The following is a 13,958-nucleotide window of genomic DNA, read 5'->3' as shown; positions in this document are numbered from 1 at the left end:
TTTTATATATGGATTTACCTAAATTTACATTTGGGAATGAAAGAATATTTTCCTATCCCTGGTGAGGTTTGAACCTTGGGGCAGAAGTCTAGAGGCCTACTGACCAGAGGTTCCTTGAACGACTACACATCTCAGGACAGGTGATGAAGCAGAACAAACCTCGTGACAGCTTGAGCGAGGCTCATTATGTCTTCCTCAATAATCGTAGGCAGGTCAACTAGTCATGTACAGTTTACAGGTGCTCATTTTATTGGATTTAGTTTTGTCATCATTACCTATAATGGAATGGCATATATTCCCTTAGCATCAAGAAAGTAGAAAGAAACTCCATTTTATTCCTGCAGCTGCAGGGGTGTGGGGTATAATTTAAGTGAGTTTAAAAGGCAAAACTTCCCATTGTGGGGAGAAGAGACTATTTAGTTGTGTATTTTATGTATTTATTTATTTATAAAATTTGTATGCTGTCCAATTACTTGCGTCTCTGGATGGCTTACAGCATAGATAAATTGACCATCCACACTGGCTGCAAATTAATAAAATACAACAACAACATTCAATATTAAAACATATTAAAATATTGATTAAATAAAAAGGTCTTAACATGGTGTATACATGGAAGGCATGTCATGAGTAGAGCTGGCTCAACCTGGGGGTCAGACTAGATGGCCCAGGAGACCCCTTCTGACTTGCTCTGTTTCTACGTTTCTCTACCTGACAGCCCTTAAACATCCTCCTCCCTTTAAGACCAGTATATGCTGCTCTAAAATTACATAACCGCATCATCTCTTGAGAGATGATATTCAATGAACTGTTGCATTTAAATCAAAGTGATAGCCCAGTGTTGGATCCATGCAGAGGTGCTACTTGGAATATCATTTAGTTACTAATGATGATAAATGCAATGGTCTCACATACTAGTTTCCCAATTGTAGCCTGGAATATTGGGGAATGTTTAGCTGAAGGACTGTGAAAAATTTCAAAAGAAATGTCAATTTGAATCTGAATTCAGAGCTGTTCATTTAATATGGGGGCAAAATAGGAACAAACTTACTTAAATTTCTTAAAATGGCATTTAGGAAGGAAAACAATTATAACTGATTCAAATAATGCGAAGCAAAGCCAGCAGACAGGTTGTATTTGCATTCTCAAGTGTTCCACCAGAATAGGAAGCAGTAACTGATTCAGCATTTAAACTTTATTCAGGAAGGGTTTGATAGAGATATAAAAACAAGGAGATAAGACGTTCAACTTGATAAAACAAACCAATCTAGAGGATGGAGATAATTTTAGAACTCTATTGATATAATCAGCAGAACAGGAGTGGTTTAAAAGTTCACAGTATTACCTGATAACAGGCCAATCTCAGTTTAATGCATGAAACACTATTATAAACGATTTCTTTCTTCCTTTAAGACAGGAAACCGAAAGCAAAACATAAAAGGTATCTGTGAAACCTTCCACCCAATTTTTTCTACTGCATCTACAGGCAAAAGTTCATTTCCCTTTTGACCATAAACTGACTTATATTTTGTGTGGATAGCTTTTAGGGAAAAGTATATATAAAAAATCCCATTGGAAAAGCTCTTCTTCCTTAATGTTTATCAAATAACTTTATCATAACATGTTCAACAGCACAGGAAGCTGACTATGTGCTGTAGCATTAAAGGATTTTATTTTACCATTATGCAGGTAATAAATGAATATTTATATTCAATGAAAATAATATACATTCAGCATTGTTTGGCATGAATCGGAAAATGCTCAAGGCATTAATATGCCTCATTAAAATATCATCCCAAAGTTCTTCCTTAAAAATGCTAAGAGTTTAAACTTAGTCATAGAAGCTACTAAAGACAGTTAACTAACATGACTGTATATAATGACAAAAGTATGGCATTCCTGTCCCATATGTAGTTAAAAGAATACTGGTCCTTAAATGTGCCTCTAAAAACTAGAACTCTGCTGTTGCTTAGATACATATACAAGAAGAGTGGAGGTACGCAAGTCCTTGCTCCTTTGTTGCATTCATGAGGTGGCATTAGGCAAGCCAATTTATCTCACTTCCAGTTCCTCATCTGCAACATGGGAGGTTGGGGAACTAATTACACCAGTTTACCTTATACAATTGTTCTCAGCACTTTGACTAGATAACGTAAGTGAAGTTCTCAGAACCCTTGAAAGTGCAATACAAATGCTGTGTATTATTCTTAAGAACCATCTTAAGGTGGTCTAGTTTAAACACATGTACAGATGAGGGACAGGGGGTAAAAATTCCAGCTGTCCAATTTTGGGTTCTGGAGTTCTTTGCAGTTGCTATGCAATCAGATGGGTTCTACTTGAAATACAGGAATGTATTTGGATAGATGGCTCCTTTGTGCTTAAATGCATTATTGGGTATTCAGAGGTCCCTGCTCACTCCCCAGCCATCTCTATGGAATCCATAAATGGAGAGCTTGTTCCATATTGTGAAAGCTGCACCCTGAATGTACCCTGTGAAAGTGTACTCTGAATAAGTCAGCGTACTTGTATACAGTTACTGTCTTTCTACAAAGTACTGTCCTCAAGACCTTAGTATAAGCCTAAGCCTTGAGATATTTGTAACTTCAGGGTGGGGGGACAGTAATATCTTCCAGAACCAGGTGGAGAAAGCTGAAGAGTCCAGTAAAGTTCTTCTGAAATTCCAATATAGGTTGGATGAATCTGTTAAATTGGGTTTCTCTCATTTTTCCAAACTAAAGTTTGATTCATCTTGAATTTTGGTTGCCTCAAGTTAAACAAAAAACGTTTAAAAGTTTGACTATTCATAAGCATTTTGTGCACATTTCTAATATATGTATTTTGTATGCATTTGCCTATTATGTACATTTCTGCAAGTAATTTTCCAAACAAAATGAATATCTGAAAGTTATTTCCCCATTTTTGTTTGTATTTCTAATTGGAAAACTGAAGTTTTGGTTCACATTCAGGTTCAAAAAAAACCAAAACCCAGATTTGGTGAGTTTACATTCCAGTCCAAGCTTAATTAATTTATTCGCTATCCCTAATTCTAACCTAGGAAACATAATGGTGATTAGACTCCTATGTGGATAACAGTGTGGCTCCTGAGGACACAGAAGGTGACCACACCTGCATTTGAAGCATCCTAAGATGCTTGACAGCACTGGCCACAACCTGACACATCAATAAAAGTTGATCCAGCAAGAATATTTGCTGACAGCTTGATGCTCTCCCTTGTGATGTATTTGAACCTGTAACCTGAAGGAATGAGAATGAGATCTTTGGAGGAGCGTTTGGTTCTAATCTGTAATATTGTATGAGTGGGCAGAAGATTGCATCTCCTTGGATCCAGACTGCTTAATGTGCAAGCTCGCCTGTTGTGAACCATAAGTTGCAACGCATGCCTCTGTGTATGCATTCCAACACTGCTGGATGTAGACACTCACTCCCCATTTGTACACTGGGGCAACATGTACAAACCTGCTTCTTCACATGGAGCACAGATGGTTGAGTGGGGATCTTGCATAGGAACGAGCTGCTTTGAAAATATACATGCGTTTTTCATTATTTACATTGTAAGTGTGCTTAAGTTAATAGGATTGTATGTGCAAGGGTATGCGAATACATGCATGCATACCCACGTGTACTTTATGCAAGAAAGTTCTTAAAAGCCAACTAGGAAATTCAGCCATGTAGTTAGATCTCACTGCACACACTGAACATTTCAGCCTTTGGGTTCTCCTGTTCTCTAATGCTTAATCCCAGATTTGCATTCAGATACATGAATCTGCCTTATCAATGCTGAAATATACTGGCACTTAGTAGTACTTTCTGTTGGATGTGGATTTCTCTACCAGTTACAATTCAGGCTGTTAGCAAAGTTTCATGGCCACCGAGATACTCCATGGGGACTGCTCTTCCTCCAGGAGAAAGATGTCCTTAAAGATGAAATTAGGACAGCTGAGACTGTTCTTATCGGGGCGGCCTCGCACTGCAGATACAGTCGCAACGCTCATGGTGTTCCAGCTGAATGTCAATCAGTGCCATGTTGTTCTTTGTTCTGCCCCTCCTCCTGACATGACCTGCTTCAGGGATGAATCTTAGCACCTAGAACAGGAAATAAAAGGTTAGTCAGAAACGTAGGTAGGAGATCAAACACTTGGGATGAAGGTTTACAGCCAGGCTTTGCAGAGTCACACTCCCCATCAAAGAACAAGTGCACGTGTTGGGAAAGAAACTGGTTTCACTTTGATTTTGTCAGGCTTTAGCCAGTTCACACTTGACAGAATGAACATGGATTTGGAGGTAATCTTTGGTCCAAGCCTGTACATTCTTGATCTTGCAATATGATTCATGGAGCAAAAAAGAAAATGCCTTCTACAGCCTGAATACAATTGAAACATGCACATAAAAATGCTTACATTTGAAAAAATGTGTACAAATGAACTTTAATCAATGGGAGAAGAACATGCACATTTCAGATGGATGCATCCATTGGAAACATACACATGAAAAGTTGCAAGAATTTTCATGCAAAGAGACCCTCCCTCTACATGCACACAATCTTGTGATGTCATATGCCTGTGAGTCAGAATGAGCTTTGAAATGGAATGAGGTTCGGTTCAGAGGCTCAGGTTTTGCTGATTTGCATATCCCTACTGCCAAGCCTCATGGATGTTGTGTTAACTGGAGTAGTTGGCTGTGATGTCCAAGAGTGCTTTTTACCAGCTTAGGAGAGGTTTTGAAGAGGCTGGACCTTGCCTTATATGGATTTCAGACACAAAATTTCCTTTCAAATAATGCAAATGGAGCTCTAAGAACTCCTGGAACTGTTACATAAATGCTAAACATCATTACCGAAAGCCAGTGGAATGGAGTGGCCGGAATTCTGGGCTGGGACTTAGGAGATCCAGGTTCAAGTCCCCACATAGCCAGAGAACTCACTGAGTGGCTGTGGGTCAGTGACTGACCCCCAGCCTGTTGGAAGGGCACACTGAATGGGAGGAGGACAATCACTCCAACCTGGTTTTCATGGAGAAAAGGCAGGGTACAAATGGAACAGATAGAAGTGTAAATGTGCATGCCAATGAGTGTAGCCTATAGCCTGTGTTGCCTGTGAGTTGGGGCACCGGAGTCCTAACATAGCTAGCATAAGGGCCAGCATGAGCCTTGGAGAGAGGATACACTTTCTGGTAGGGGCAAGAAAGCCACGGCCCTCTGAATGCTGTTGAGCTGAATCTCCCACTGCTCAGCTTCACCGGATGACCCTGGAATCTAGGATTATACAAGGAGGAGAAAAATGTCTCCCCATCTAGTGTCTCTTGCAGGCTCCCATCATGCCTCTCTGCACTCACCTTTCCTCTATGCTAAAGGGTCTCCGATATTGTAACTTCTTGATAGGGAAATTTCCCTAGCTCCTCGATGATGTTGTGTTCCCTTTCTGACTCTACAATTTCATAAAATAAAACACAAGGACCTAAGAATAGCTATGTTGGATCAGACCAATGGTTCCTCTGTACCAGAATTGGTGAATTGGTTGCCCGTGGGAAACCCACGAGCAGGACATGAGTGCAACAGCAGACTTGGATCCATGTCCCCATGTCCCTGGTGTGCATAGGCCTATCGCCTCGGAAATGAAAGGTAGCGTATAGCCTTCAGGACTAGTAGCCATTATTAGCATTGTCCTCCCAGAATTTGTCCAATCACCTTTTAAAGCCATCCGAGCTGGTAGCCAACACTACATCTGGTGGAAGTTCATGCACTGTATGAAGAAGTCCTTCCTTCTGTTTATTCTAAATGTCCTTCCATTGAATTTCAAGGGATGGCCCTTTGGGTTCGAGTATTATGAGAAAGGGAGGAAATGTCTTTCTCCAATCCACTTTCTTCGTGCCATGCATAATTCTGTACACTTTTGCCAGGTCTCCCTTTTCTTGCCTCTTTCTCAGCTAAACAGACCCTGATGTGGTATGGGGATCTTTCCACACAGAGGAGTCATTCCAGCTCCCTGATTATTCAGTTGCCCTTTTCTGCACATTTTCCAACCCACACGGTTGATGGTCAGGGATGATGGGAGTTGTAATGCAGCTAATCCAGTGGACCAAGGATTTTTCTCTCCTGCTCCGCAGGCATCACCTCTTCTACATGCAGCTCAATGAGTGGAGAAGGCTGGTCAGACCCAAATGCTCTCCAGCGTCCAGCAACTGCAGCACAAAAACTTTTAAAAATGCAAACACGTGGTTGCGTGACTGAGGATTTTTTCAAATGAAAGCACACGATGAAGGATTAGATCTGCTCAGGATTTAAGCCATCAGACTGCCTTGCAGTTTAGGGATTTTGTGTTCTCTGTATTTTCTATTAAGAAACTCAAACACAGTATAGGTGCACTCTGCTGATAACAGGAGAGAAATGAATCCTCAGCGAAGGCAGCAGTGTTGGGACAACAGTGGAATTCAGTAGCATTACAAGTGATGAAGAGGCTGATATTTCAACTGTCAGTCCTTCCTGCCATCCAATGGCCTATTAGGTTCCAGTTCATTCAGCAGAACTGGACATAAAAATAAAGCAAGGCCACCTGGCATGATTACAGTATTTAAAAGGAGACTCTGTGCTTTTGGAATGAAGCAGATGCTTTTGGAGGATGGACACTGTGCTTGCTGCCATGGTTCAGGTCTGAAGGATTCACTTGAAACTGAACTGAACTGAGACGGAAGCAGCAGCAGAGCATATGCCCAAATGCTGCTGCTCCCCCTCCTCACCTTCGGCCGTTGGAACCTGATAGGGTGGTCCACCCCCAGGGGAGCATGGTTTCCAAGGGTCTCCACAGGGTCTAGGGAATGGAGGGAGATTGTATCCCAGAGCTGAGATCGAATGAAACAACAGAAGATGGGATGCATTCCGAAAGAGGAAAAACTCCCGGTGGATACAGGCAAGCCCTGGTGCATGCCTGTAATCAGGTGGAGGGCAGTGAGAGGGCAGCGGCACAAGATCCTACTGCCTCTGTTCATTCTTCCATGAGGAAATGTTTAGAGCCATTCAGAGCCTGTTATATGCTAGCCCTAAGACAGTGTAGACCCACCTGAGGCTTGCAGTGACATATTCGCTAGGCACTTTCAGGACAAAAGTTCTTCCATCCACTGGCACCTGTTGGTCAACATTTATTGCCCAGCTTTTTTTCTATTGCCAGGTACCCAAGGGGGCTTACATAATCTGCCTCCTCCTCTTAATCTGTTCCTGGCAATAACCCTGTGAGTTGGGTTAGACTGAGTGATTGACCAAAAGTCAACCCATGGCCAAGCGGGGACTACAACCTAGATCTCCTGAGTTCCAGACGAACACTTTAACCACTAGTCATTCTTTCATATGGGAATTAATGAAAGAATGGCAGGGCTGGCGCCAGTCTTTGGGTGGCTCCTGCCCAGAACACCCATCACCACGTGGGCTCTCTGGTGGTGGCACCATCAGTCTCCCAAGCATATATGAGTGCAGGAGGCAAGCACCAGGCTCCCCTCATGCTGATAAGCAGGTTGATCCAGGTAAAGTCCCAATTCTTGTGCAATGCCACAAATGTGCAGAGGAAGCCACCACAAGAGGGCCAAGCTGGGACAGAGGGTTGGGACAGGTCAAGCATCAGCTTGAGTGGGCCCTACGTAGCATGAGGCTGGGCTTCAGGAATGGTTATAAAAAGGACAGTGCATCCCAGAAAATATTCCTTCCACCATCCCTGCAGATATCAGACTTCATTCATCCTGCCTGTGGGCTATGTTAATAAAACCTAGCTGGAAAATGCTACTGCTGAGGAAGAGTCCGCATTTACAGGAATAGAAAGGATTGTGATGCCCTTATGAAAGCCCTCACAGAATTGACCGCATGGAAGAAGCAGAGCCACACAACACTGTCCAAGAGTTGTGCCTCGTATCTATCTACGCCTCGTATCAAAGGACAACAAAGGGTCATGTCTGTGTCATTTCCCTACCTGGTGACAAATGCCATGGGCCTTTCATGCAACCTTCATCACACTCTCTTGACCTTGACTGGAATTTTGGAGAATATGGAATGAACAGGGCTCACTACATTACTTGAGAACCAAATATTCTCCAAAGCGCTGTCTACCAAGTACAGATCTATTTATTTTTAGCTGGTGATTGATTTCCTGGCTTATAACGAATCAATCCTTTTTAACCCTCCCATGTTTATATTAAAAACACATTATTGATTCGATGCTGGGAGTCAAATACTGTAAAAATGAGTGGCTGATTGTTAAGATGAGATGTATTTGAAATTGCATTGGTATTTATAATTATGGAGGGGTAGAACAAACCATTATTGGTCTGTGGCAATTTCACAGGAATCCATTGCCCATTCTATTTCTGCATTAATCTGCAGGGGAAGGAGCCTCAGCTAAAAGTCTGCACCATGTTCATGAGCCTATATTATATTTTTTATGGGGAATCATACATTTTACTATTGTGTTGAAGGCCCAGACCACATCAAATTGTGGAGATGGGCAGAATCAGAAGGCAAATGTTTCAATTTGCACATTTATTTTGGGAGGTGTGAATCAGTTAAGTTCATTTCCAGATGTGGCATGCACGATATCTTCATTTGATCCTACTTACAGTGGGGCAACACAAATAAACTGGTCTATGATAAGGCAATACTGAAATGGTTAACATGTAGGGTAGCCACTTTTACCTTGCCAAAATTATGAAATTCATCACTGAAAAAACCCAGGGCAGATGAAGACACAGACCTGCATATCTTTTCTATCTGCTAATGTCTGTGATAGATGCACGTGCTGAAATACTTATAATTCAAACAGAAATCCAGTGATGGGCGAAACAGAGACCAGGCAGCTTGGGTTTCTCCTCAGTCTGCTGCCCAGAGGTTAACAGCTGATGGACATACTATCTTTCCTCCCCCCGCCCTCCATTGTGCTAGAGGACTTTCAGCCCCCAGACCATATGCTTCATCACTATTTAACAGGGACACACATTTCTGGACATGGGAAGAGTATCCCTTGAAAACCAATCCTCCCACCCTGAGATAGCTAACTAAAAGTGGTGAGGAACTTGAGTAGCTTAATTCTCTTTTCCTCTGCCTTTCTATTTCTCCCCTAAGAAAGATAGAAAAACAGAAACCAGGCCCTGAGAGGGAGAAATGGGGAGGGGGAAATCGCATCTGCAGCTTCCCCTACTCTGCAGAGGATGCTCATATGCCTCCAAGTTCAGAGGCATATGAGTCTCAAGGGTACACCCTAAATCTCTCCAACTTACATTCTCTTTTTGAAGAATTCAGAAGGACTCGCCAGATGTTGTGCCATCTCAGTCCTGCCTAGCTTAGCAGCATATGCCTTTAGAACTTTCAGAGGCCGAACATTCACATTTCCTCTGCGTAGCATGCTTGCACACCACAGGAAAGTCTTCTCAACTTGCCCTCTTTATTCTGAGCACGCTCACTTTGCACAGGGAAGGTGAATTTGCACATGGCATGCTTTTCTATATGTTAAACCTCATATGCCACCGGAGGTGGTGTCATCCTTTGCAGGCTACACCAAGTGAATGTTCAAATGGGTTCTAAGATGGGAAAGACGCAAAAGAGTCAGTATCTCCTCCTCTTCTGCCCCAATGAGAACATTTTAATGGCTAGATAAATGTGGAACAATGGAAGTGAAGAGTAACTTGCCCCAGGATATGCTTCCTCCCAAAAACCCTTAAAGAATCTTGCCAGGGAAGAATGCACTGGGTTAATGCACTATAATGCACTATATTGGATACATCTTGTCTTTGATGTATCCAATATAGATTTATCTTTCCAGCCTCTGTTAATGCTAATGTCTAAATCTGTGTTCACTGTACTGTTAATTCATCCCTAAAGGATACATTTACATTTAAATTTACAAAAGTCAGGTCACTGGAAGCTAAAGCTAGAACATTGTCCTTAATTAATTCCGGTTTGTGAGATAAAAAGAATGGAAGAATTAATAGCAATGTGGCAGACTCGGTGTGTGGATTCCTTGCCTCCCTTTTTCCATTGCAGGGAAAGGCAGGTCTTCCATGCTGTGTGCCCACCCAACCGCCTGCTAATCTGTTCTCCTGACATGAGAGCATGCAGCAAAATCCTTAATATTCATTATAAATCACATTAATATTTGGGTGCTGCATACTTATTGCCTCCTCCAATCAAGGCACTCGCTCTTTTATTTACTCACATCCATGATGCAGTCACGCTATGCTGCTTTTAGAAGCTTCCTTCCCCATTCCCAGTTCAATCAACCTGCACTGAGATAAGCTCTCTGATTTTTAAATGTGTTCATTAAGAACAAGCCCTGAAAACTAGCAGCAAAATACACCAATCTGGTATTTGGTGAGAAGGGATTAATGAAAGCCAAGCACTTGCACCCCTCTCTGTAGAACGGGTGGCAGTATTTCACCGTGCTATCATACTGTGGTGGGAGGAGAGATCCAAAGTTGGGAAGATGCTACTTCCTGCCATGCCAACCAAGGAGAAGCATGGGGACAACGGCCACCTGTGCCAACCCTTGCGCTGGTGAAGTGTGCAGTTCTGCTGGGGGGCTTATCAGGGGAACAAGAGGGAACGGGGTCCTGAGGATGCTCAGTAGCCCTGACCTATCCCTAATTCCATTGCCCTGAACTGCCCTAATTTTTGCCATGCACCAGTGGCGAAGCACTGCTGGAAGGACTGCAACGGCAGCAAAAGACCTTTTCCCATTCAGAGAAGACCCCTGCAAGCAGACCTCCTTTTCTGGGGGCAGAGACATATGTCCAGTGGCCTGATATCCTACTTTACAATGGATAGCCTTCTTGCTTCCTCGAGTGTCCCTTTTTTGCATGAATCAAGTAAAGAAATACGTATTGACAAGCTGTCAGAGGAGAAGAGGAGAGATGCCCTTTATTGGATGGGCTGTTCTGTCCAATTCTGCTCTAAAGATAAACAATAAGAAAAACTGCTACCCATCCACAATTAATATCTGGCAGCAACCTGGACAGGTAGGCACACAGTCTGGCCACAGACTTCTGTGCTAGGGTGAAATGTACTGCTTTTCTTTTAAAATTGTAATCATTGTTCCAAAAGCTGTACCTATAGATCTGCATCAGCACATGCAAATATGCAAAACATTGCCCTGTTGTTTGGAGTGATGCTCAAATGGCCACTTTGGAGGATGCAGTTTGGCTCTGCCCATTGGCCCCCTTCCTTGCCAATACAGGCAAAAGGCTCCTTTAAACCCTTCTTTCCCACAGTGAACCAGGAAAGCCTTTTCTACTTAGGTGTCTCAGCGCTTTCCTCCCGTCAACCTTTATCTTGGCCTCCACCTGGGTCTGGCCAATTGAAGAGCCTCAGGTAGGCCTGAGGTACACATCTGGCCACCTGGGGATCCCTAGAAGGCCACTATCCCTCCTCCTTGTCCCATTCCTTTCCCTCAACTCCCAAGTGTTTGCAGTTTCCCACCACAGGATGCATCCCTGAGCATTTGTCCAACGCGGAGTTTGGCCCTCGGCCTGGAAAGGGTTCAACACCTCTGGCATGAAGAGGGGGGAATTGTGTGCTGGGCAAAAGTGGACTTGGCCTGAGATGCCTAATAGCAAAGAGGACTGAGTGTGAGATAAGCAAGGACTTCAGCTGGAGGCTGCATAAAATGGACCCAGGGTAGGTTTCCAAGCCTCTGAATTCCCAGCCCTTGTATTCTGGCATTCAACAAATAAGCCCCTTTGTAACCTGAAAAGTTCAAAACTGTCACCATCCTAGGTTTTTTTTTCCTGGTAGATGTTTAATAAATATTATTCAAGTATGCTGGGTGCTTAGAAAGGACTGGTGGGGAGAGGCAATGCAGAAAGTAAGCACTTGGGAGCTGGATGTGGAAGAAGTAAATCCCAAAGAAGTTTTAATTTTAAAATGCAGTCCTTCATGAGCCTAGAGGAAACAATGGGAGTGCACAAACATAAACCAGTGAGACCCAGAGAGAAAGAAGCAGAGTGCCAAATACCTCGTGATATTTTTTCACCAATTTTCCTGCTGTACATGTGCAGGATTTCCAGTTTACGGAGCCGCAGCCACAGTTACCTCCGCAGCGCTGGACGAGAAGGCAGCGTGGGAAGAAAACAACATTGGTTTGCCGCAGCTCTTCCCTTAGGTTGACCGAATAGTTCCTTGGAGTGCAACTATAACGTTTCACATCATCGTTCAACCTGTCCAAATCAACTGGAATGGAAAGAGAGGGTGGGGAAACAGGTGAGTCAAAAATCAACCCTGTAGAAGAAGTAGGCAAGGAACTTCTTATGTTGCTAATAGGGATGTAGGAATCTGGTTTTGGTTGTCGCTTTTGAACATTTTTACCAGAGCTGAGCTGTAACTTCTCAGAAGATAATTGCCACTTTGCAAATGACTAAAATGTTCTTTTTTCTGAACCCACTTTCTAGAAAAAGACCTTTTTATAGAATTAAAGCTGAATACTCTTTGCTACTTTATGGTGGTGACCAACACTCTCCATACCTGTCACCAATGGAGAGCAACACACCCAGAATGATGCTAGAGATGGGGGTACGTACACAACGGCCACATGGCCAATGGAATGGCTACTCTTTCCACCTTCAGTGGCAGCGGCAACAAGAATAATTGGGGGGAAAAAGGAAGCTACGCTGCCATCATTGATCCTGGTGATTCCTAATCCTGAGAGAACCCTAACCCTAATTCTGAACCTACCCTTACCCCTACCTACTGGAGAAATTCAGTGGATTGGTCTCACCTAATAGAAATGCCCATAAAAGAATAGAGAATTTCAAGAGGCTGTTTCCCCACAGCTTTAGATTCTACCCACAATTCTATTTGTTTCACTATTAATCTGCATGACTAACTTTCTCCTCCTCAGTATATATATCTCAGTACATATCTTAATCTGTATTCATAGGTATATTTTTTCTTAAAATATGTTTTTAAAGAAGCCATGACTTATTTCAAAATAAATATTTACCCACAGAAGTACATATTTGTTTCTCTCACTCAAAAAGCACATTTAATTTATGTACTTCAATATGTATTTTGCTTTGTTGAACCTGCTGAAAACTGTGCTACAACTTTCAGAGAAACAGAAAATCCAACATCACCTCCAAGCAGTGCATTAACATGAGAGGTTTCGGTTGGGTCATTCTGTACAAAAATGTGTAGAACTCCCAAGAATCTTTGAAAGTGCTAGTAGATGCACCTGTGGCTCTCAGACTAATCACAATTGTGCAATGTGTGTCCTCACACGTTTTCACTTCCTATCTTTGCTACATTTTCCCCGCAGCAAACACATTTACAACATAAAGTTTGGAATTATCCTGCTATCTGTGCACTTTGCAACTGATTGGTACAAGTGATAATAGAATTAGGTCCTGAATACAGTTCCCTTAGGACCTCAACTTTCTAGTTCCGATACCTCATGTCTCCAACATAGTCTTATAGGTATGATGGCAATTCTAGATTAAGTTCAGAAGCTGGTGTAGGGGAGGAAGGGAAGATTATTTTCAGGGGACTAGGGGTGAAGTTAGCAACTAGTTAGAAATTGAATTAAATGTTAGCTTAAACAGAGAAAAAAGTCACATCTTGCAAGAAAGGTTCACCCTGTTTTCCCAAGAGTGCCAGTATTTGTAGGAGAAGTATGTATTGCTTCAGATCTAACCACAAAATCAATGGGAGTTACTGGCACACTCAAGCACTGAAAGCAAAGTCACCCTAGTGTACATACCAAGAGTGAAGAGAATAGAAAACTATCAATTACTTTGTCTTAACTGATGGAATTTTGTGCTTTGTTGTCATTCTTTAAATCTTCTGGCTCTGAAACCTGACCATTCAAGCTAATTCCACTTAAATGGAAGATTTCTTATTTTTTTTGGTAGAGACTTTCCCTCCTGTTTTTGCCTACTCAGTGTGACCACATACCCACCCACCTTACTTTTGCAAGACAA

The 13,958-nt window shown here is 42.4% G+C and overlaps 1 protein-coding gene across 2 annotated transcripts in view; it reads right to left on the bottom strand.

Annotated features, from left to right (window-relative positions):
* Window positions 1-1,177: 1,177 nt before the first annotated feature.
* Window positions 1,178-13,958, bottom strand: part of PDGFD (platelet derived growth factor D) — a 171,271-nt gene continuing 158,490 nt past the window's right edge. For both annotated transcript variants that reach the window (XM_044441913.1, XM_044441912.1), the window contains exons 6-7: window positions 11,999-12,213; window positions 1,178-4,104 (exon numbers count right to left, since the gene is read on the bottom strand). In XM_044441913.1, the coding sequence (XP_044297848.1) occupies window positions 3,970-4,104; window positions 11,999-12,213 (350 nt within the window). In that variant the 3' untranslated portion in view covers window positions 1,178-3,969. The remainder of the gene's footprint in view (window positions 4,105-11,998; window positions 12,214-13,958) is intronic.

The sequence above is a fragment of the Varanus komodoensis genome, unplaced genomic scaffold (assembly GCF_004798865.1).
Source record: "Varanus komodoensis strain SLA01 unplaced genomic scaffold, ASM479886v1 scaffold4, whole genome shotgun sequence".
Lineage (NCBI taxonomy): Eukaryota > Metazoa > Chordata > Lepidosauria > Squamata > Varanidae > Varanus > Varanus komodoensis.
This window is presented reverse-complemented; position numbering and strand designations above follow the sequence as displayed.